This window comes from Somniosus microcephalus, chromosome 11 (assembly GCF_052327205.1).
Source record: "Somniosus microcephalus isolate GS21.2 chromosome 11, FLI_Smic_1.0, whole genome shotgun sequence".
Lineage (NCBI taxonomy): Eukaryota > Metazoa > Chordata > Chondrichthyes > Squaliformes > Somniosidae > Somniosus > Somniosus microcephalus.
The window spans coordinates 230,961,366-230,986,405 of record NC_140997.1 but is presented as its reverse complement, the minus strand read 5'-3'; the positions used below and the strand labels follow the sequence as shown (position 1 = coordinate 230,986,405).

The 25,040-nt window shown below is 45.7% G+C and overlaps 2 protein-coding genes across 2 annotated transcripts in view; one reads left to right on the top strand and one right to left on the bottom strand.

The window, feature by feature from the left end:
• Positions 1-5,960, top strand: part of ruvbl1 (RuvB-like AAA ATPase 1) — a 137,446-nt gene extending 131,486 nt beyond the window's left edge. Inside the window, exon 11 of the mRNA XM_086002114.1 lies at positions 5,854-5,960. Within this exon, the coding sequence (XP_085858240.1) occupies positions 5,854-5,905 (52 nt within the window). The 3' untranslated portion in view covers positions 5,906-5,960. The remainder of the gene's footprint in view (positions 1-5,853) is intronic.
• Positions 1-15,199, bottom strand: part of LOC147111328 (protein transport protein Sec61 subunit alpha-like 1) — a 30,646-nt gene extending 15,447 nt beyond the window's left edge. The window contains exons 1-5 of the mRNA XM_086002113.1: positions 15,047-15,199; positions 6,028-6,095; positions 3,219-3,284; positions 2,626-2,704; positions 1,034-1,165 (exon numbers count right to left, since the gene is read on the bottom strand). Of these exons, the coding sequence (XP_085858239.1) occupies positions 1,034-1,165; positions 2,626-2,704; positions 3,219-3,284; positions 6,028-6,095; positions 15,047-15,053 (352 nt within the window). The 5' untranslated portion in view covers positions 15,054-15,199. The remainder of the gene's footprint in view (positions 1-1,033; positions 1,166-2,625; positions 2,705-3,218; positions 3,285-6,027; positions 6,096-15,046) is intronic.
• Between the last annotated feature and the right edge of the window lie 9,841 nt (positions 15,200-25,040).

Genomic DNA, 25,040 nt, shown 5'->3' with positions numbered 1-25,040 from the left:
GGCCAGAGCTCCCCAGTGTCCTGGCCAAGATTTATCACTCAATAAGCATCACTTTAAAAACAAAATTATCTGGTTTGTGGGAGCTTGCTGTGCGCAAACTGGCTGCCATGTTTCCTACATTATAACAGTGACTACACTTCAAAAAGTACTTCATTGGCTGTAAAGCGCTTTGGGACGTCCAGTGGTCACGAAAGGTGCTATAGAAATGCAAGTCTTTCTTTAAACTTTTAAAAACATCCAGTTGTACATTTAAAATGTTACGCTCGAGGACTAACACAGTAGGGTGAAGTACTGGCAGCTACAGTTGTCACTGGGGTCTAGACCAACTCGAGTTAACAAAAATAAAAGCATCACACCAAAAGAAGCAGATTAAAACTTATCGTCAGAATCCTGATTTTTCAACATAGCACGAGCTAAATTAGCTCAGTGGCAAATATTGTAAACGTGATTCGAGTTGACCTACTTTTTGATGACAGGGCTGTGCGTGTATTGGCGAATAAGCAATTGAAAGCACATCGCATGCTCAAGCTGCAGGGTCAGCAAGACAGCCAAGATCAGGCGGCAGGGGATCTTTTCTCTAGAAAAGAGAAGGCTGACAGGGGTTTTGGGGGGGGGGGGGTGACCTGGTGGAAGTCTTCAACATTTATGAAAGGGTAGATGTAGAGAAGATGTTTCCACTTGCAGGAGATACCAGAACTAGGGGCCATAAATATAAGATAGTCACTAATAAATCCAATAGGGAATGCAGGAGAAACTTCTTTACCCAGAGAGTGGTGAGAATGTGGCACTCGCTACCACAGGGAGTAGTCGAGGCAAATAGCACAGATGCATTCAAGGGGAAGCTCGATAAACACACGAGGGAGAAAGGAATAGAAGGTTAGGTTGATGGGGTTAGATGAAGAGGGATGGGAGGAGGCTCGTGTGGAGCATAAACACAGACATGGGCCTGTTGGGCCGAATGGCCTGTTCCTGTGCTATAAATACGTGTAACATCACAAAAAGACGCTGGTCAGTTGCTACTGAAAACACTTACGCTTCTGTGCTCCGTTGAAGAGAGCTCGGTCTTTGGGAGTATCACCAACTTCGATGATCTTTGCACCCGCCAGAAGTTGCATGATGAGACCAGAGGTGACAATCGGCGAGATACCCAGCTCCATCAGTGTACCTGAATTTGAAAAAAAAATTGTTTTAATATCACTAACACTTTTCAGCATGTTTTACTGTTGCTGCTAGTACTCTGCAAACTCCCAACATCCATTTTAACTTCAGCATTACTAGGATTTAACCATTGTACTGACTTGCCTCTAGTTCAAACAGGAACTCTCGACAATAAATTTAAAGGTGCAAAATTTCTGCACTGTGTCACGATCTGTGAAAAAGCACTCAACGCAATTATACATTGCTGGAGACAGCACTGAGGTGTGTAACACTTGGGTGAAACAATGCCAGTTGCAGGTCTGTCACAGGTGGTTGTGGAAGCAATCGATGTAACAAATGAATAGTGCACAAAAAAATGTGCATATTAAATTGTATCAGATCTACAGTTTATTACACTTGAGATACCAATTAGCTTGCCTGTTAAAATGTCGAAGGAGGGTGTAGCTAGTGTTTAAAAGGGTTTAACACCACACAATATTGATGCACTGCTTTGCAAAGTAGCTGAATGCGGCCATGTCGCCGCAATTCCCAAATTTGGTTAGGCTGTCCAGGGTCGCTCGCCCCACTTCTCATTGCCCCGCTTCACAGCATGATTGCCCCGTTTCACAGCATGATTGCCCGAGACTCAAGAGTATGTTCCTACCCAGCCCCCTCTGCCTGGCTGGAAACAGTGTATGGAGTGAGCAGACAGAAAAATGGGGAAAATGGAGAAAATATTAGAGGGAGATTTGGCCTCTAAAAAGGGACACACAAAGTGCATCCTACCTCCATCAAGGGTACAAGTTTTAAGCTACATTGTTCGAAAACAATCCTCTTACACCAGTGTTATTCCCTGAATGTTTGGCAAGCTCTGGAATCCTGAGCAATCTTTATCGAGGGCCACCTCAGGTATGATCCACGTATTGCACCAGAAAGTGATTAAGATGGCGTTCTGCACGCACAGTGTGAGAGCTTCTAATTTCAAACCTGCCACTCCAGGCAAATGCAAACTGGACACCAGGTATTTATGCACAGGAGGGAAGAAACCCAGGAGGACTGATGGCTCTAGTGGAACGAACAATAGTCGACTTTCACTTGCACTATGGTATAGCCATGCCTGTTAATTCCCTTCCTTTCTTTCACTGCACAGGAAGAGAATTGAGCACATTGTTGAGTTCCAGTTCCACTTTATAGCCCACAGCGATGTATAAATGGAGGCACACAATGTTCCCTCTAATTTCCCCCCTGCCCTTTAAATTTGCTGCACGGCATCTCTTCCAGTGGCAGCAGCTGTGAGCGGCCCACGTGGGACCTCGATCTGTGTGCGGTCGTGCACCTTACTCACAAATACACAGTAGCACATCTACCGATATGACCTACCTCCCCTTCACTTGTGTCTAAGTGACTCTTGGGCCGTATAATAAGTAACACTCCGCTACCCAAACTAATTGTGGACATCAAGTTCAATTTACAATAAACTTCCATTACCTCGGTTTGAAGCCAGAATAACTCTCATCCAGTAGAAAGGATCTGCAGAGTCTGAGGACATGATGCCAAATAAAGGAATCTGAAGAGATTGAAAGACAAGAACGACTTTATAAGCAATTGCAGGTTTTCCTGAGACAAGATGTGCGGGTTAGGTTGATTGGCTATGATAAATTGACCCTTAGTGTTAGGGGGATTAAATACATGGGGTTACGGGGATAGGGTGGGATATGTGTCGGTGCAGGCTCGATGGGCCGAAATGGCCTCTATCTGCACTGTGGGGTTTCTGTGAAGTCTACCCCAAAGTGACAAATACACTCAAAAAGTAGATGCAGGAAATCCGAAACAAAACAGAAAATACTGGAAACACTCCAGTTAGTCAGCACCTGTGGCCAGGAGAGATAAGTCAGCACATCTGTTCTTTCCACAGATGCCCATTGACCAGCACGGTGTTGGTAATTATATTATACAGCATTACTGGAATTGTACTGTAACTTAAGCAAACCCTCAGTTAAATTACTAGAATTGTGTGTTTCCAGCCCAACTGTTTGACTGCGTCCAGAGTGAACAATGTCAACAAGTATATAATTACTGACCTGGCAACAGACTAAGAAGATGAAGAGTGTAATTGCCGTCCATAGTACCTTTTCTCTAAACTGAATCTAGAAAAAAAACAGAATCAGAACATTGAAACGATTGTTCAACCCATTATCAGATACCAAAATGCTACCGATAGGAACAGGAGGAGGCCATTCTGCCCCTCGAGCCTGTTCCACCATTGAGAGATCATGGCTGATCTGTATCTTAACTCCATATCCTTTTATACCCTTGTCTAAACTGATCTTAGATTTAAAATTAATTGAGCTAGCATCTACTGCTTTTTGTGGGAGTGTTTTCCACACTTCTACCACTCTCTGCAGGAAAAAGTGTTTCCTAACCTCTCTTGAATGGCCTGGCTCTGCTTTTATGGTTATATCCCCTTGCCCCAGACTCCCACCAGCAGAAAAAGTTTATCTAACCCATGAATTCCTTTCAAAATCCTGAATACCTCAATCAAATCACCCCTCAACCTTCTATATCCCAGGGAAGCCTAGTTTGTACACAGCACCCAAGGAAAGAGGACTGCAAGCACAAAAATATTAAACGGGAGAGGCATTGTACTGAGACATATTAAATGGCACAGGTAAGGTAAACCCAGAATACTATTTCAAGGCAAGTCAGGCTAGAAAAAAAATAGGCCAACTTTAAGTTACTGAAACAAAAGGCAAATTTAAAGGCAAGCTTGGGAAAAAAACTTTTTACTTAAAAAGGGTGATAAACATGGGAATAATCTACCAAGTTAATTAGCATATAAAGGCATTAGGGGAGTTTAAAATAAATTATATCGAAAGAACCAGCTCACATGATCTACTTGATTTACTATCTAGTGCCAAACATTGTTACAAAAATCAAAATTTGTCATGTAAATTAGGCCAACAAGGTTTCTGCTCACATATTACATGAACTTTTGATTGAACATTATTTGCATATCACCCCTCACCCCAAAACCAAATTCCGCTCTTGCTCTGCAAGATATGCAACAGATAACATTTTTGTTAGCTACCCCACATTGTTGTCATAAACCAGCAAACCACTTCCTCTCAAATAGGTCGTGACACGGGGATTAATTGTTCAACAAATCAAAATCTGCTTTGAACTAGGCTTGGCATTTAAGGGGGGGGAGAAAAAGAGAGACAGCAGCCAAGAGCACATTTTGGGGGAAACTCAACAGGTCTCCACACCCCTCTGGGCTTGTTGTGATCAATGATTAGGAGCTCCGCTCAGCATGCCGATAGCTGCAGCCCATCTGCCATGCCGGTGTGCAGATTGCTTCACGCCCATTTCCAAGCTTTAATACCCAGCCTCGTTCCGAATGAAGTTATGCATTGTAACAGTTCTTCAAATATGAAAGCGATCGTGTTCAGGGCCATACCGTATCCAGCTGTTACTGATTTCCTTTTTAAAATGAGGCTCGAATTAGCAAGAGGAAATTGGACACGGCTTTCACCTTTAGCCTGGTTTTCCATGGCTATACAAATATGATTTTAGCTTCCTCGAGTATGTACAAGTTATTAAATTTAAGACTAAAAAAAAAACGACGATTCGCGTCACTCGAATGCAACTTTTAAGTGTCAATATTTACAAGTTAAGAGAACTCCCAAAGCACAGAAAACAGCAAGGCAGCTGAAAATAACACAGAAGTGCATTAAAGAGCCAGACAACCACCTCTGCAGTGTCTTAATCCTGCGTCTCTAGCGCCAGAGAGGAAATAGAGATTGTGCTCCCTGCGGCAAAGGCTAGACAACGGTGCACCTGGCTAATGAGAGCTGTCGACTATGGGAATGTATTCAGTAACCCAGGTACATGTCATTTAATTGAGAGACACGGTGAGGCTTTACAATTCTAGATGCTCTGAAGTACTGTGCACGGGTCCATGGCTTGATTCCCGTGCGGTCTCGAATTCTACCCGAGTCAACTGGCCTCGGCATCCCTGGATCAGTGATCCAGATTGGCCGTGATGCCCTCTGCAAACTACCTGCTGACTAGGCTTGTGGTCTAGGTTCAGGCATTACGAATGGCCACTTGGGTGAAGTAGCAAAGGGCAGCCAGCGTCTATGGAACCAGACTGCAGCACACACAACCTTTTTCAAGAGAAGGAAGTTGCAAAATATATCTACTTTCAAAATTAAGCCATCAAAGGATGCATTTTGTAGCACCGCCCTCACAGTGGAAGGAAGTCCATCATACAATAATCATAAACGACAAAGGAAACAGAATTAAATGGCCTTTTCAACCATACGTCACCACTACTTCACACTAACCACAAACAACCAGTAACAAATTACTGCCCTTTTCTAATGGAAAGCAGCAGCTTTGAGAAAATATGGCAGCACGGGGGGGGAAAGATACCACCATCGTGGCTCAGTTAGCAACACCATGGCCTCTGAATCAGAAGGTTTTAGGTTTGAGCCCTGCTTGAGCACATAATCTATCAGACACTGCAATGCAGCACTGAGGAAGTTCTGCACAGTCAGCAGCGCCGTCACCTTGGATGAGAAGTTAAACCAAGGCCACCTATTCAGGTGGTCGTAAAAGATCCGGTGGCACTATTTGAACAGGAGCTGGGAGTTTTCCCAGTTCTCTCAACCAACAATCAGATTAACTGGTCTTTCATTTCTTTTCTGTTTGTAGGATCTTAGGCGCCACATTTACTGATACAACAGTGACCGGACTTCCAAAGTAATTCATTGGCTGTGATGAACTTTGGGGTGTGATAAGGTGGCATCTATAAATGCAAGTTATCTTTCTGTAGTGTCGCTTTTATGAAAGATTAAAACAGATTAAGAAAACAGCTGGCAAATTTACCTTTCTTTCTGGTTTCTGGATTTCTGGTAACACCGCACAGAATGGTTTGATAACTTCAAGGAATTTTACTGGAAAGCAAAGCAAGGACATTTGTTTAAAATCATTTAATACAAAAACACACACACAGCACCAAGTAATCCCCAGGTCTGGCTGGGCTAGCCAACAGTGAGGAACACACTGCCATAACACAATGCTGACCAAATTTTATTTTGCAAGACCCGTACCAGGAGAGTCCCTTTTTCTACCAACTAACTTTCACTACTGCTCCTGAAGGGATTGACTCATTGTTGGGGCACGATTCCCAAGGCACAACAGGGTGGATGCCAAGAGATTGTTTCCCTGGCTGGAGAGTCTGGAACTAGGGGGCATACTCTCAGGATAAGGGATCGGCCATTTAAGACTGAGATGAGGAGGAATTTCTTCACTCAGAAGGTTGTGAATCTTTAGAATTCTCTGCCCCAGAGGGCTGTGGATGCTCAGTCGCCAAGTATGTTCAAGGCTGGGATTGATAGATTTTTGGAATCAAGGGATACAGGGATCGGGCAGGAAAGTGGAGTTAAGACAGAAGATTGACTGGAATTCGCTGCCAACGGAAGTGGTGGAAGCAGAGACACTCAATGTTTTCAAGGGGAGACTGGATAGGCACTTGAGGGAAATAAACTTGCAGGGCTACGGGGATAGAGCGGGGGAATGGGACTGACTGGATTGCTGCACAGAGAGCCGGCACAGACTCGATGGGCCGAATGGCCTCCTTCTGTGCCGTTATGACGCTAAGATCAGCCATGATCTTATTGAATGGCAGAGCAGGCTCGAGGGGCTGTATGGCCGACTCCTGCTCCTAATTCTTTTGTTAAGATGCCCTCTCCTAACTCAACAGCACGTACAATATTATGGAGCGAGCTTCAAAAGCAAGTGTCAGCAGGCTATTCAACAGCAGGAACAATATATCTAGACCTGATCCTCACAGAATGGGCAAACATTCACTTCCCACCAAGAGATGCTGAATACTGTTCTTAAACCAGGGCATTAAGGAAAACTGCAACACTCTTGCTGATGTCCTCCCCAACATCAGCTAACTTACCAACACAGCACAGACAGAAGTAAACCCAGAATCTTTGCCTCTATGGCTCAATTACTCACTGCTTCACAGGGGAATACAAGTCCCATATTGGAAGTCATTTGGTCTGGGGGGTTTTTTTGGTCACTGAGTGGACTTCAGTGGGACCTCTAGGTTTATGCTGCACTTTGTTGTAATGTCCAGAGCAGTGTCGTCAGTGAGGTTTCAGTGAAGAATAATGGGGGAATCTACAAAATCATCATACCAATGGAACTGTGAAAACATCTTGCATAATACAAGGGTGAAGGGCAAGTCAGTGGCTATTGAGGGAGCAATTTGGGGGCAACAAGTTTAAAGTATTACACAACACATTTTAGCTTCCAATATGCTTTTCCCTATTGGTTGTATATTGACACCAAGATACACAAGGCCAGTGATGACACTGAATAGAGCACACAGCTCCTGTGATTTCCCCTTTCTAGGAAACACAGCTACATCTTTGCACAATGGTCTCTTCCCTGCCTTACAACAAAAAACAGGCGACACATGGAAAAGAAAACTGCCCCTCCACCTGCATTCACCGCTCCATAAAATACTGTCACTCTAAGACATGGGATAGACCTCGGATAAAATACTGTACCCAGTTTTATCTCTTCGTATGGTGGGGGATGTTGAAGCTTTGGAAAGGGTAGAGGAGGGCACAAGATTACAAAGTATTTACAGCACAAACAGGCCATTCAGCCCAACAGGTCCGTGCCGGTGTTTATGCTCCACACCACGAAATTACAAGATTAAAACACCCTAGTTACCCAGGTAAGCTCAGTGAGCTGGGTCTGTATACTTCAGAAATGCATAGACTTGGTTGTGCTTTGATAGAAGTTTATAAAATAACAAAGGGCTAGACTGTGTTTATGGAGACACCGGACACTGAGTCTCTTCGCCGGGAGCAAGCAGAAGCCAAGCGCAAGGAGCACACGTCAACCCAAGCACCCCACCCACCCGTTCAACCACCATCTGCCCCACCTGTGACAGAGACTGTAGGCCCCGCATTGGACTCATCAGTCACCTGAGAACTCATTATTAATGTGGAAGCAAGTCATCCTCAGTTCCAAGGGACTGCCTAAGAAGAGACCAATTATTTCAACTAAATCGGTTAAGGATGACATGGGGGGTCACACATTCTAAGATATGTAAAAGCAGAATTAGGTCAGATGTTAAGCTGGTTCTTTAACCAGAGAATAGTGGACTTGTGAAACAGGTTGCCAGCCCCTGCCGTGAACATTGATTCGCCTCCAAACAACAGCTGGACCTGATTCTGGCTGGGGCGGAGATCACCTTGTACAAGAGGTAGGTATCCTGTTACGTAAATCAGTGCCAATGTGATTTCTTGGACTAGGGTTTGATGACCCAAGGGGATTGGAGAGGAATTTCACAGCATGGGTGTGGAGTTGAGCATAGTTGTGATGATGCCTTGTGCATCACAATATGTAGGAGAGGCTGGATGGACCAGGATGTCTGCTATTTTTGTACGTGCATAATATGCTAGTTTAATGTTATAGCCAGTTTCATAGGAAGTGACACATCATGTCAAGGTAGCCAATGCTAAAATATCCAAATGATCAAATGTTTGCTAACAGCACACAATCTCAATTTAGCTCAGTTACATTACACGTGTACTTGCAGTTAATTAAAAACAGACCAAATATGTGGACCGACCCTTCCAGTGGTGGGCAACTGAAAATAGACACACCCATACTGCAGCTGGCTAGTACACTGCCCCGTCAACTTTGCATGTGGGCTTAAATCCACACAGATGGCTTGAAAGATCCTCCGAGATGGGTTTGTGCACTTTCCACCCAGAATATAAATACCCAGGATGTGTCCTACCCAGTAAGCTCACAAGGACAAGGATAACTGGAAGAAATCAAAATGTCCCTGTGGGGTAGGAACAAATGCTCCACCAAAGTTTGGGTTAAGGCATGTAGTTCAAAACAGTTGAGGGAGCATTACTTTGTGCCCAACAGTGCATCCTACACCTTGATCTCTGGGATGAGAGTGTTGTCCGATGAGGAGAAATTAAGTAGACTGGGCCGATACTCTCTGGAGTTTAGAAGAATGAGAGGTGATCTCATTGAAACATATGATTCTGAGGGGGATTGACAGGGTAGATGCTGAGAGGTTGTTTCCCCTGGCTGGAGAGTCTAGAACTAGGGGGCATAGTCTCAGGATAAGGGACCGGCCATTTAGGACTGAGATGAGGAGGAATTTCTTCACTCAGAGGGTGGTGAATCTTTGGAATTCTCTACCTCAGAGGGCTGTGGATGCTGAGTCGTTGAGTATATTCAAGGCAGAGAGAGATTGATTTTTGGACTCTAGGGGAATCAAGGGATATGGGGATCGGGCGGGAAAGTGGAGTTGAGGTCGACGATCAGCCATGATCTTATTGAATGGCGGAGCAGGCTCGAGGGGCCGTGTGGCCGACTCCTGCTCCTAATTCTTATGACCAAAACTGATGTTTACTCTTAAGCCAAGAAAAAAAAGTGCATTTGGATTTTGACACTAAAATCTCTAGCCCTGCCAGAGCCACACACAAAAGCTGCTCTCTTCCAACCTTGGTGGTGCCCAGCAGTGAGCACCTCGGGTCTTCATGCCACAGGCTCACTTCGTGGGTCTGCCAGTTAAGAAGGTTCTATCGTACACTCCAGGAAGAGATTAGAAATGCACTCCAGAATGTTTTATATGGGCACACAACCTTCAGAGGCCACTATGCACAAAGGGGCGCGACCACACAGGCCAGGTAACTGCCTATAGCTATTGCTCCCAGATAAGAAATAATTGATCCTCGGCTCATCAGCGCAGTTGGAATCTAGAACTCGTGTTCCAGACCAGGCTACAGTACTGCATCATTGATATGCTGAAAATATTGGCATACATTTGGCAGATTTCTCTCCACGACCACAAAACAATTAAGGGCATTTAAACCTTTTGTCTCTTTTATACAGGAGAGACTGCAGGTCAAGCTTTAAACACAGGTAAATTTGTCAAAGGAAAAACACACACAAATTGTAAATGAAGTTATTTCAATAAATAAAAAGATGAATATACTGGGTCTCAAAATGGTTTACAAGCCTCCCAAAAGGCTCACAAGTGCACCAGTGAGCCTTTTAGAAACAAACAGCAATATCTCCCAAATTCATTCTTTCCCCAGAACTCAAAACTGTGGTACTCCTCGTCATTCCCTTGTCCCTACAAGCTATGGCCATTAAAGTCTGTGCTTGGTATCACTTACTACCCATTTACTGTATTTCAACTTGGCCATATGATTACCTAGCAAGTATCACCGTTTCAGAAACTAAATTAATTGTGTGACACACTAAACTGTTAGACAAAAATCAGGTAAATGAAAGAAATTCATTATACAGGAAACTCTCTGGTATCCGGCACCAACGGGACCAGGATGGTGACGGTTGATTAAAAATTCCCGATGACGGAGGGGGTTATCTACCAAGACTATTTTTAACAAATAAAAATTTAAAAATCAAGAAATGTGCAGTATACAGTAATTGAGTACTCCCGGCAGCACGGGAGAGTCAGACTCCTGTTATTGAGGTGTTCGGACTTCCGACAGCGCCAAGAAGCAGAGTAGTGGCAGTTTGGAGAACTACCCCCACTGACTAACTCGGCCACCGCGGCGGACTCGGAAACATTTCCGGTTATTGAGGTGTTTTCGGAGTATGAATTTTGCCGGTTAAGAGAGAATTCTGGATATTTAGGTGCCGTTTAAACGAGAGTTTCCTGTATTCTCTTCTTTGCAACTGTGGTGCCCTGCACAATGGCTCATGGCTCTACATCCAACTTCCTCAAATCAAAAAAATCCGACATATTAATCACGATATCACTGGTCTACTTAAATATTGGTCAATACGTAGGCATCAGCTTTGGTCGATAGTGGTCAGCAGTGGCTCAGTGGGTAGCACCCTCGCCTCCGAGCCAGAGGTTGTGGGTTCAAGTCCACTCGAGACTTAAGGTCGTAAAGCTGGCACTTCAGTGCTGCCCTGTCGGAGGTGCCGTCTTTCAGATGAGATGTAAAGCTGAAGTCCCGTCTGCCGCCTCAGGCAGACTTCAATGATTCCGTGGTCGTATTTTGAAGAGCAAGGAAGTTCTCATTGGCGTCCTGGGCCAATATTTATCCCTCAACCACCATCACTAAAAAGACGAGCTGGTCATCATCACGCTGCTGCTGTGAGACCTTGCTCTGCACAAATTGGTTGCTGCATTTCCGACAGTGACTACACTTCAAAAATACATCATTGGCTGGAAAGCACTTTGGGATGCCCCGAGGCTGTGAAATGTACTATAGAAATGCTCAATCTACCTTTATTTGCTTTTAAAACTATCAGACATTATTTGCCACTTCAGTAAGCTGTTGAAACAAAATCAATACCATACCAACCACCTTATTAGACCCAAGGAGAAAGATTTTAATGCAAAGCCCACAACCCTAAAAATAAGATACAGGAAACTTTGAGATATCCGGCACCGACAGGACCGAGCTGTTGCCGATCTATCAAAACTGCCGGACATACAAAGTTAATGTTGAAGCATACGGAGGTTTTCATCTCCGTATCTGACAACAAACACTGTTGCTTAGCAACAGCTTCTAAACAGTCAGCTGCAAGCGTCTCTAGCTGAAACTGTTACTATAGCTACAGACCTTGTAGTGCCTGACTGGGGGGGGGGGGGGAAAAGCAACGAGAACTTAAAAAAAACTTACAGAAAACAGCTCCTGATTTTTGCCGTTAGATCAAGTATTCCGGACATATAACTTCCGGATAAACCAAAGTTTCCTGTATTTGGATATTAATAGTTGGAAATATCCAATCATTTTAATTAAGTGATTGAACAACAGCAAAGTGGGAATAGTGCTAAAAATATTTCCATCAGATATTCTGAACCAAGAAAAGGAAAGACTTGCATTTCTATAGCAGCTTTCACGACCACCGGACGTCCCAAAGCGCTTCACAGCCATTGAAGTACATTTGAAGCATAGTCACTGTTGTAATGTAGGAAACATGGCAGCCAATTTGCTCACAGCAAGCTCCCACAAACAGCAATGCGATCATGACCAGATAATCTGTTTGCAAACTAATCACAAACTAATACACACTCATTCAATGGAGCCCCAATTCATTATCCAAGAATTGCAACAAAAAAAAATCTAGGCTAACGCTCCAGTGCGGTGCTGAGGGAGTGCTGAACTGTCAGAGGTGCTGTCTTCCGGATGAGACATTAAACCGAGGCCCCGTCTGCTCTCAGGTGGACATAAAGATCCCATAGCATTATTTCAAAGAGGAGCAGGGGAGTTCTCCTGGGACAAAATTTATCCCTCAACCAACATCACAAACAGATTATCTGATCATTATCACATTGCTGTTGGTGGGAGCTTGCTGTGCGCATATTAGCTGCCGAGTTTCCTACATTACAACAGTGACTGCACTTCAAAAAAAAAAAGTACTTCATTGGCTGTAAAGCATCGAGAATGCCAGTGGTCGTGAAAGGCGCTATAGAAATTAAAGTCTTTCTTTTTAAACACAGTAAAGTGGGAATCATGCTAAAAATATTTGGATCGGATATTCTGAATCAAGAAGCTTTGAATTAAGAGTAGACTATAGACAAAATTATATTTTCACCTCACTTGTGCACTCAAGCAATTCTTGCTTTCAATTCAAAACATCGAAAATGTTGACCTTTATGTTGCGCGGTAGCACAAGGGCAAGTGTGTTGGGCACGACATGATACCTCCCACAAACTAACACACTCTCATCCAAGGGAGCCCAATTTATTGTACAAAGAATTGCAATCTCTGCTTATGCATTTAAAAAAAGTCCTGCCATTGCTGGGTGTCTGAAAAAGATGAGCAAATCAAAATCAGTTGCCTCAATCAACCATGACTTCTGGCAGTGAGATGTCATTCAGCACTTCAAGATAAAAGATTTAAGAATTGGGAAAGGACCCAACCTGGATTTAAATGCGAGGGAGCAAGGTTTCAGTCGGTGCAGAGAGAGTGTCAGCTGTGACGCAGTGGGTAGCATCCTCTCTCTAGTCCGAGTCAGAAGGTTGTGAATTCAAGTCCCACTCCTGAAACTGGAGCACAAAAACCCAGCTCTTCTTTGAAATAGGGTTGAGGGATCATTGACAACCCCCCTCACCCCCACCCCTAAGGGGGTCAGCCAGTTAAGACTGAGATGAGGAGGAATTATCTTCACTGAAGAGGGTTGCGAATCTTTGGAATTCTCTGCCCCAGAGGGCTGTGGATGCTGAATCGTTGAGAATATTCAAGACTGAGATCGATAGATTTGCAGACTCTAGGGGAATCTCTCAGGTGGATGCAAAAGATCCCGTGGCACTTCACAGAAGAGTTCTCCCCGGTGTCCCATAGAAACATAGAAGACAGGAGCAGGAGTAGGCCATTCGGCCCCTCGAGCCTGCTCCACCATTCAAAGAGATCATGGCTGATCATCCAAATTCAGTACCCTGTCCCTGCCTTCTCCCCATACCCCTTGATCCCTTTAGCCTCAAGAGATATATCCAACTCAAAATAAATGGTCCATACAGGCCAATATTTATCCCTCAACCATCACAGAGATTATCTGGTCATTTTCACACTTATAAAATTCTAACAGGACCAAACAGACTAGATGCAGGAAGGATGTTCCCGATGGTGGGGGAGTCCAGGACCAGGGGACACAGTCTAAGGATAAGGGGTAAGCCATTTAGGACAGAGATGAGGAGTAATTTCTTCACCCAGAGAGTGGTGAACCTGTGGAATTCTCTACCACAGAAGGCAGTAGAGGCCAATTCATTAAATATATTCAAGGAGTTGGATATATTTCTTAAGGTTAAAAGGGATATGGGGAGAAAGCAGGGACAGGGTACTGAGTTTGGATGGTCAGCCATGATCTCATTGAATGGCAGAGCAGACTTGAGGAGCCAAATGGCCTACTCCTGGTTCTGGACTCCATGGCCATCATAATCATAATCATCTTTATTGTCAGTTAGTGCACAAGTGCAGTACAACGAAATGTAGGCTTGCGGCTCCCGAGAGTGTACATTTAGATTAAGACATTTAAACATTCAACATTCATTTGGCTTGTAATACATTAACATAAACAGAACCATAATAAAGTGCATTGGCAGAAGTGCAGGCTTTAGAGTTTATTTGTGGAGTTCAGGAAGGGAACATCCTTCTTGCATCTAGTCTGTCCAGTCCTGTCAGAATTTTATAAGTGTGAAAATGACCAGATAATCTTTGTGATGTTGGTTGAGGGATAAATATTGGCCCCTACAGACCACTTATTTTGAGTTGGATATATTCCTATGTTGTTTGTGGGGATCTTGCTGTGCGCAAATTGGCTGCCGCCTTTTCCTACATTACAACAGTGACTACACTTCAAAAATTTTTTTTTTAAAGTGCTTCATTGGCTATTGGGGAGGTGCTGAGCTGGTGGAAGAGGCGCTGTAGAAATGCAAGGTCTTTCTCTCACTGCTGCTCCTGAAGGATCCGTCAGCACTTCAACCAAAAAAGGGCGACGTGGCGTCTGAACGCCTCCAACCCAACCCAACCCCCAGCGTCACCCACCGGCCGGCCCGGGCAGGGAGGGAGGGAGCGGGGCCAGATTTTCCGGTGTGAAGGGCGCGGCTCAAGGATTTTTCAAAAAATTAATTACAAACGGAATTTTTTTTTAGCCCCCTTTTAAATTTATATTGCCCTGTTGTAAAGGTTGCCGCCTCCTTCGAATCCCCCCCCCCCTGTGTTAAAATCAAAATATTTTACTTCACTTCACCCGGGGGGAAAGGGCACTCAAAGCCGGGTCACAAAAATCACTCGAGGCCCAAGCTCGGTCGAGGCCTGCGGGTGATGAGGAGGCGGACGGCTTGGTTCCGCGGCGCGATGCGACTTACTGCCCATGTTGGCGGTCGGTGTTGTCGTCAAGGGTCTAGTTCTGGCGGTCCGCTCCGGCCCGGCGTCTCTCACTCCGCGAAAAGGAGAAAAATCGACTCGAGAAAAGGGCCTGAAAGACACGTCAGCTTGCGTCGACCAATCGCAGCCCCGCGCTCGGGTACCACCTGACCACCCCCCTGACGTCCAGTGGGCGGGGACAATCGGGGCCCGCCAGCCAATCACAGCCCCGCGCTCGGGTACCAGCTGATCGACGGAAAAGCCCGAGTCGAATGCAGGCCAGGTGATCGATTTGACGGAAATACCCGAACGTCGTCAAAGATCACGTGATCGGCGCGCCGAGCTGTTGTGCGGGGAGGGTTCGACGGAAACAGCCGATGTGCTGCCAGACCAGATGACGAGGCTTGACGGAAAAGCCCGAAGTTGGTCACCCGAGCCGGCCAAGCTGACACTATGACAGATGCATCTGCGCTGCCAATCTCTGGTTGAATTTAGCGCGGTGGTAGCGCCACGCGCGATGTAGGGTGTCCTCAGGGTGAAGACCCGACTTTCCTATCTTCTATGTTTCTATCCTATCTTCTATGTTTCTATCCTATCTTCTATGTTACTATAATTTGGATGATCAGCCATGATCGCATTGAATGGCGGAGCAGGCTCAAGGGGCCGAATGGCCTACTCCTGCTCCTATCTTCTATGTTTCCTCTCCACAAGGACTGTGCGGTGGTCACTACTACCGATGCTAAAAAAAAACGTGCATTTCTATAGCGCCTTTCACATAAGAACATAAGAAATAAGAGTAGGAGTCGGCCATTCGGCCCCTCAAGCCTGCTCCGCCATTCAGTAAGATTATGGCTGATCTTCTACCTCACCTCCACTTTCCTGCACTATCCCCATATCCCTTGATTCCCTTAATATCCAAAAATCTATCGATCGCGACCACCAGACATCCCAAAGCGCTTTACAGTCAATGAAGTGTAATCATTGTTATAATGTAGGAAACGCAGCAGCCAATTTGCGCACAGCAAGCTCCCACAAACAGCAATGTGAAAATGACCAGATCATCTGTTTTTTTGTGCTGTTAATTGAGGGATACATATTGGCCAGGGCACCGGGGAGAACTCCCCTGCTCTTCAAAATAGTGCCATGGGATCTTTAACATCCACCTGAGAGACAGCAGACAGAGTTTAATGTCTCACCCAAAAGGCAGCACCTCTGACAATGCAGCACTCCCTCAGCACTGCACTGGAGTGTCAGCACAGATTTTTGTGCTCAAGTCCCTGGAGTGGGACTTGAACCCACAACCTTTTGACTCAGAGGGCAAGAATACTACCCACTAAGCCACAGCTGACACTATGACAGATGCATCTATGACAGGTAGATTGGTGAGTGTTGTATCTATGCTTTAATGCGTTCAATCAAGCATGTAGATGCGTCGACTTAAATCAGAGTCAGGCAGACAGGCTTATAACTGCGATATAACAACAGAAAATGCTGGAAAAACTCAGCAGGTCAGGCAACATCCGTGGAGAGAAATTTGAGTTGACGTTTCGGGTCGAACCCTTCTTCAAAACTGGAAAGAAAAGAAAATAGATCGAAGGCAGGGCTGCGATCGGACAAAAGAAGTGAAAGAGACAAAAGAAGTAGAAGAGACAATAAAAGGTGTTCGAAGCCAGACGAGATGGTAATAGGCTGAGATTAGGTGTGGATTGTACTGGCAGGGCAAGAGATAGCTGCCAGGTGGGAGAGTGAAACAAAAGGAAAGGGGGGGGGGGGCGGGGGGGAAAGGAGTGGAAAAATTACAAGTAAAGATGTTCACTTTATTGCGTAAAATGGCCGACTGTCGTTTTCCCGGGTAATTCCCATAATGCAATGCACATTACATTACCGTATTGACTGGTGTCAAACTCGCAATCAATACACGACATCCCCCTTTTCCTTGGAAACAAACTTGCAGTTTACAAACAGTTGCTTACAATAACACTGTATAACTTATTTGGTTTATAAACTTTTTACAAACTTGTGTCTTACCACACAACTAAATAATTCCCAGCTTTAAACATTTAACATCACCCATGCAGTTCTCGCACAGTGTATGTTGTGACATAATCAGACAGTCTTTGGGGTTTTCTTTTAACCCTTTGAGGTCTGGCTGTATTGGGTATGTCTGACATGTTGGTGTCAGTGGGTATTGCCTGTGTCACAGTGGTATGTGTGTCAGGGTCTACAATACTGTCCTCAGTCCCTTGTGTTTCCTCCTGCTCATGGAGTGTCTCCTTTGGTCCATTGGTTCTGTATTTCTTCACAAACGTAGTGTTTCTCGAGTAGCGTGCTCCGTCTGGAGATTCTACTACTACTTGACTCCCTGTTTTACTCAAAACTTTGTGAGGTGAGGCATTAAAAGGAGTAGTGAACTTGTCCACGTTGTCCTGCCGTACCAACACCGTGTCGCCAACTTCCACCTCTGAGTATTGTGTTCTCCGCTGTTCATCTGCGTACAGTTTGGACTTGCCTTTTTGTTCTGCGTCCCGGTCACGTACTTCCATGTCTGTGCGCGACTCTGTGATGTCTGGCAGCTTTCCTCTCATTTTCCATTAAAGAGCAGCTCTGCCGGGCTCTTTCCTGTCGTGGCATGGTCAGTGCTCCTGTACACAGTCACATATTTTCTAAGTTCACGTTTCCAAGCTAGTCCTTCTGACTGAGCAATTCTGATTCGCTTCATCAGTGATGCATTCTGGCGCTCGATTTCTCCATTAGCCTGAGCCCATTTTGCTATCGCTTTCAGGTGTTTGATCCTGTTGTTTTCACAGTATTCTTTGAATAATTCAGATCTGAATTGGGGACCATTATCAGATTTGCAGGTGATTGGCAAACCATGACGGCTGAAGACTGACTCTAAACTATTAATAACCTTCTCTGTTGTTGTGGAGGTCATGATGTCGTATTCATAGTAGCGACTATAATAATCAACTACCACAAGAATGGAGTGGTTGGATGGCAAGGGTCCCAGTAAGTCTATAGCTACATCCTGCCAGGGGCCCTCCGGTAATGGTGTTGGTCTCAACGGTTCAGGTGGGTCGGGTCTGGCTACTATCTGACAGCCATGGCACACTTTACAGTGTTTTTCAGCTGCCTTGTCCATGCCAGGCCACCAAACCTTGGTTCTGAGATGTTGCTTTGTTCCAACTATTCCCAAGTGTCCTTCATGTGCTAACACCAGGGCTCGTGCGTGTAACACTATGGGTAGCACGATGCGTGTTCCCCGAAGAACTAGGTACCCCACTATGCACAGCTCGTTTGCAATTGCTGCATAAGCTTTACAGTTCTCAAAATGTCCGTTTGTGATTACCTTCCGTACCTCAATAATGCTCTGGGTCGGTAGCAGAGGCTTCCTCCACCTCTCTAGTAGTGAGTGCTTTTGGTGTCGCACTCACAGCTACAAATCTCACGTATTCATCTGAGCCATGAGAATGTCTCTCCTGTTTTGCTGTCTCCCCCAGCAATCATGACAGTGGGTCTGCAATGTTTTGCTTGCCTGGAATGCGTATCACCTTAAAATCGTACGGCTGTAATCTAAGTACCCATCTCTCTATACGGGCACAGGGTTTAGAGTGTGGGCCGTATATCACTTGTAATGGCTTATGGTCAGTTACCAAGTTAAATTTTCAGCCATACACATATGGATGCAGCCTCTCACAAGCCCATACAAGAGCTAAGGCCTCTCTCTCTGTTTGAGAGTATTTCCTCTCACAGTCTGTTAAACTACGACTTACATAGCATATTGGCACCTCTTGTCCCTGTTGGTCCTGAACTAGTACTGCGCCTAAACCTACAGGACTGGCATCTGCTATCACCTTGGTTGGTGCGTCCTTATCAAAATATGCTAAAGTGCCGGCTCTGGCCAACTCTTCCTTAAGTGCACTGAATGACTGTCTCTGTTGTGATCCAAATTTAAACGGTGTGTCTTTTCTCATCAGGCGTCGCAGTGGCTCTGATAGCGTTGCAAACTGCGAGATGAATCTGCTACTGTACCCAACGAGTCCCAAGAAACTCCTCACCTCTGTAGCATTCTCTGGTTCCCGAGCTTCTGCCACCGCTCGCACTCTCTCTGCTGTTGGTCCGATGCCCTTTTCAGACAACAGGATTCCCATGAAAATCAATTGGTCCATGTTGAATTGGCACTTCTCTGAGTTTAGTGTCAGTCCACTTTCCATTAGTCTGGTCATGACAGCGTGCAGGCATCTGTCGTGCGTTTCCTGGTCGTGTGCATGCACGATAATGTCGTCTGAGATGTTTTCAACACCCTCTATTCCAGCTAAGGCATTAGCTATCTCATGCTGATATTGCTCACTAGCTGAAGATACACCGAATATCAGCCTCTTGTACCTGTATATTCCGTTACGTACTGCAAACGTTGTGATTCCTCGTGACTCAGGGGTCAGTTCTAGCTGGTGATAACCCCATTTCAGGTCTAGCTTACTAAACACCATCGAGCCGTTCATATCTTGGAGTATCTCATCAACGGTGGGGATTGGATATCGTTCCCTCACTATTGCCTGGTTTGCTCGTCTCATGTCTAGGCATAACCTTACATCCTTATCCGCTTTTGGTACAATAACCACAGGATTTACCCATGGGGTGGGACCAGTTACAGGTACGATAATGTCCATGTCCCTCAATTGTTTTATTTTGGCCTCTACTGCCCCCCTTAAGTTGAATGGTATACGCCTGAGTGGCTGGGCCACAGGATTCACTTGTGGGTTGATATACAAACTGATCTGTTTTGTGTTCAGCCTTCCTACTCCCTGGAACATCTTTGGATACCGCTGTTCTAGTAGCTGTCTTACATCTACCTCAGCTGAGACATCTGCGCCTATTTTTAAAACTCCCAGTTTCATGGCTGTCTCCCTTCCTAGCAACGGCTCTCCATGGCCTTTAACCACAATGAACTCCGCCTGCTCAGTTCTCTTACCTATTGTAATCCCACATGTGAATATACAACAATCGCCAGGCAGGAGTGTTCCCTCCCAGTCGGGGAACACTTCAGCAGTCAAGGACATTCAGCCTCCGATCTTCGGGTAAGCATTCTCCAAGGCGGCCTTCGAGACACACGACAACGCAAAATCGGCGAGCAGAAACTGATAGCCAAGTTCCGCACTCATGAGGACGGCCTCGACCGCGATCTTGGGTTCATGTCACGCTACATGTAACCCCACCTGACGTAGGGTCACCCAGACTCGAGTCATCGTTGGCTTGTTCTCTCTACACAGATGCGGCCGGACCTGCTGTGATTTCCAGCAACAACAAAAAAAAATGTTTTTTGTCTGTTTTTTGTTTTTCATACAGACCCCAACATCTGCAACATTTGACCCCTTGTGACCCCACCTCATTGTTCTTTGATGTAATGTTTTCCTGACTAACCTGTTTGGACACCATTCACACCTTTAATCGCTGTGATTATCTCTCTGCCGAGGTGTGATAAATGGCAGTTAGAAAGATTACCTGTAATCATCTGGCATTATTCTCTGACTATATAAGCTGTGTCTTTATGCATCTCTCCACTTCACCTGACGAAGGAGCAGCGCTCCGAAAGCTTGTGATTTCAAATAAAACTGTTGGACTATAACCTGGTGTTGTGTGACTTCTTACATTTATACCTTTAACTGACAGTGGTCGGCTAGAAGCATAAGAGAATAACTTTCTCTCTGTCTTAGGGACATGTGACTGACACTTAATGTGTTCTGACTTTAATCCTTCCCATGTATTCTCATCTATCACATTACTAGTTGCACCCGAATCAATTAACATTCTCAGGTTTACTCCCCCCACACAAAAGGTAAATCTCTCTGTCACGTTATTTCCAGTAACAGCAAATGCAAAGTTATTTTGTTCCTCTACATTGTTCACACTGTGTTTCTTTGTACCCTTTGTGCGGCATACTTTGGAGAAATTATCCTTTCCCTTGCACTTATGACACGTTTGTCCGCGTGCTGGGCATTTCAGATCTCTGTCCATGTGGTCTGTTTTTCCACATCTGTAACATTTCCTTTCGTTCCTATCGCCATTTCCCTTTGGTTTCCCTGTCGAGCTTTTCGCATAATACCCTCTTTTCTGTGTAACACGACGAACAGTATCTGTCTCCACCTTCTCTGTACATGACATGGCTGACATCTGCTCCTCGACGTTTTCACATTGTGAGGCCAATTGTAACGTGCGGGCGTGCGTTAGACCTTGCCCTTCCTCTAGCAATTTCCTCCGCACATAGGCTGACGTGCACCTACTCAGGATAGCGCCTCTTATTTGATTATCCGCATCCCCCCCAAAAGCACAGTTTTTAGCAGCCTGCCGCAAACGAGTAGCAAATTGTTGCACAGTCTCACCTGTCTTCTGGGACAACTTATGAAAAGTCTGTCTAGCAAATGCTGCGTTGACCTGGGGCACGAAGTAGTGATTCAAAGCACTAACCGCCGCCGTGTAGTCTGCTGGCTTTCCTGTGTCCGGTAGAGTCAAAAAAATATCCTGGACAACTGGTCCTGCTAGGTGTAGAAGTAGAGCTCTTCTCCTCTGCTTTGTGGCACCTGTAGAGGTATCGTCGGTAATGAGTCCTTTGCCGTCGGCATAAAGCTCAAAAGACATTAACTACCTCGTCCATCTTGGACCCAACATGGCTGGCTCGGCGAAGCAGGCAAAATTTTGAATGCCGGTCTTCTCCATCCTAGCTAACTAAAACTTGGGCAACTACCTATCTAAAATGATTCCTTTCTTTATCCTCGTCGCCAATGTTGTATCTATGCTTTAATGCGTTCAATCAAGCATGCAGATACGTCGAATTAAATCAGAGTCAGACAGACAGGCTTATAACTGCGATGTTCACTTTATTGCGTAAAATGGCCGACTGCCGTTTTCCCGGGTAATTCTCATAATGCAATGCACATTACATTACCGTATTGACTGGTGTCAAACTCGCAATCAATACACGATAGTGAGGGCGAGGTCAAGTAGGTTTTTCCCTCGTGTTGGTTCTCTCACCACCTGCCGCAGACCCAGTCTGGCAGCTTTGCCCATCAGGACTTGGCCAGCTCGGTCAGTAGTGGTGCTACCGAGCCACTCTTGGTGATGGACATTGAATTCCCACCCAGAGTACGTTCTGTGCCCTTGCTATCCTCATTGCTTCTTCCAAGTGGTGTTCAACACGGAGGAGTACTGATTCATCAGCTGAGGGAGGGCGGTAGGTGGTAACCAGCAGGAGGTTTCCTTGCCCATGCTTGACCTGAAGCCATGAGACGTCATGGGGTCCGGAGTCAATGTTGAGGACTCCTAGGGCCACTCCTTCCTGACTGTATACCACTGGGCCGCCACCTCTTTGAATATAAAGCACAGGAACAGGCCATTCGGCCCAACTAGTCCGTATTGGTGTTTCTATTCTGGGTACAGTAGCATAGTGGTTATGCTACTGGACTAGTAACCCAGCTAGGTTCAAACTAATGATCCAGAGTCATGGGGCTGGATTTTGCCAATGGGGAGCTTTTGGAGGCGGGACTCCCACTTGTTGGGTTTTAGCCCCGCCTCCGTCGACTTCTGGCCAACCCATACTATCTTCCCTTGATTGACCTTGTTAAGCCCGCCCAGTGGGCTCAGCAGGCCAATTAAGGGGAAGCCGGTTACAGAGAACGTCAGCGTATGACGATTCATCTGTCAAAACAGATGAATTGTCATCGTTTGACAGCTCTGTGAAGCTGTCAAACACTGACATTCTCTGTAGTTTGATGAGTTCTTGAATTCAAGACCTCATCAAACCTCTTTTGCAGAAATTAGATGGTTGTTGCATTGGAGAATGCAACGGCCATCTGTCATCTCTGCCACGGAGGAGCGAGACTCTCCGCATCCCCACCAATTGAAGCCTGCAGGAAGAAACAAAGGTAAGTACACTTTTTCTATCACTTTCCACTTACCTCAGGTACTCACCTCTCCACACTTGCACCCATCACTTACCTTCACAGCGCACTTTTGCACCCCTCCGACCCCCGCAGATCCACTACTCGCCTCGGTGACCCTGGCAGGGTTTCGGAGCCTTCGGGAAGCCCGCACTTGTGAGGGCAAAATGGGGTTAATCCTATTTTCTGCCTGTTAACTACCTGTTAACAGGCAATTAAGTGGCTTTAATCCCTTCCCGCCACCAAGGAGACGGGACCCGGCGCGGGCGGCTACCCGCATCCTGGGAAGATGGCACGGAGGCGGGTTGGGCACCCGCCCCCAAATTCTGCCATTTTCCCGGCAGTCCCGCCTCCAAACCCGCCTCCCCAGGGCTGGCGAAATCCAGCCCTTGAGTTCAAATCCCACCACAGCCACAGTGGGATTTAAATTCAGTTAAATATATAAATCTGGAATAAAAAGCTAGTATCAGTAATGGTGAGCATGAAACATTGTCGTAAAAACCCATCTGGTTCACTAATGTCCTTTAGGGAAGGAAATCTGCCGTCCTTACCCAGTCTGGCCTATATGTGACTCCAGACCCACAGCAATGTGGTTGACTCTTAACCGTCCTCTGAAATGGCCCAGCAAGTCACCCAGTTGTGAAGAAGGCAGCTCACCACCACCTTCTCAAGGGCAATCTGGGACGGGCAATAAGGCAACCAGCGACACCCACATACCGCGAATGAATTTTTAAAAAGGCTCCTCCCATTCCATTTACCTCATTTCAGCCTATCTTTCTGTTCCCTTTTCTCTCATGCACTCGTCTAATTTCCTTTTGAAAGCATCAATGCTATTCGCCTCAACCCCTTCCTGCAGTAGAGAGTTCCACATTCTAGTCATGGCCGTGCAGCGCTCTGGCGGTCCCACGCAGGCTGCTCACGGGCCTTTCAATGCTGGCCTTTATATCTAGTGGACTAGAATACAAGGGGGTAGAAGTGATGCTGCAGCTGTACAAAACCCTGGTTAGACCACAGCTGGAGCACTGGGAGCAGTTCTGGGCAACACACCTTAGGAAGGATATATTGGCCTTGGAGGGAGTGCAGCGTCGGTTTACCAGAATGATACCTGGACTCCAAGGGTTAAGTTACAAGGAGAGATTACACAAATTAGGATTGTATTCCCTAGAATTTAGAAGGTTAAGGGTTGATCTGATTGAAGCTTTCAAGATATTAATGGATACAGATAGGGTCGATAGAGAGAAACTATTTCTGCTAGTTGGGGATTCTAGGATTAAGGGGCATAGTTTAAAAATTAGAGCCAGACCTTTCAGGAGTGAAATTAGGAAACACTTCTACACACAAAGGGTGGTAGAAGTTTGGAACTCTCTTCCGCAAATGGCAATTGATGCTAGATCAATTGTTAATTTTAAATCGGAGATTGATAGATTTTTGTTAACCCAAGGTATTAAGGGGATATGGGGCAAAGGAGGGTGTATGGAGTTCGGCCACAGATCAGCCATGATCTCATTGAATGGTGGAATAGGCTCGAGGGGCTGAATGGCCTCCTCCTGTTCCTATGTTCCTAAATAACTGCGCAAGCGCAAAAAATTGAATGGGCCGCGCAGCCAATTAAAGGGCCCGCGCACCAAAAGAAAATTACAGGGAACATTGTTTCTGGCCACCGTTCCCTCTTATTTTTTTTTTGGGTGCACGGGCACTTTAAGTGACTGCACGGCCCATTCAAATTTTCGTGCATGCTCGGTTTCTCCCACAGAAAAGCCGATGAGCAGCAGCGTTCCCTCTAAGCTGTGTGGCCGCACCACTGTTTGCCGGTCCTGCGCAGCCCGTTAAAGGGACCGCGTACCCAAATTTAAAATTAAGGGGACCATTGGTGAGCGGCCTGCGCGGGACCTGACCGTGCAACTTAGCGGGAATGTTGTCCATCGTCCCAAGTTTTGGATTCTCCCACAAGTGGAAACTTTCTCTCCACATCCACCCCGTCCAACCCATTCCTCATTTTAAATATCTCGATCAGGTCATCTGTAAGTCTTCTCTTTTCTAAAGAAAAAGGCCCCAACCTGTTCAA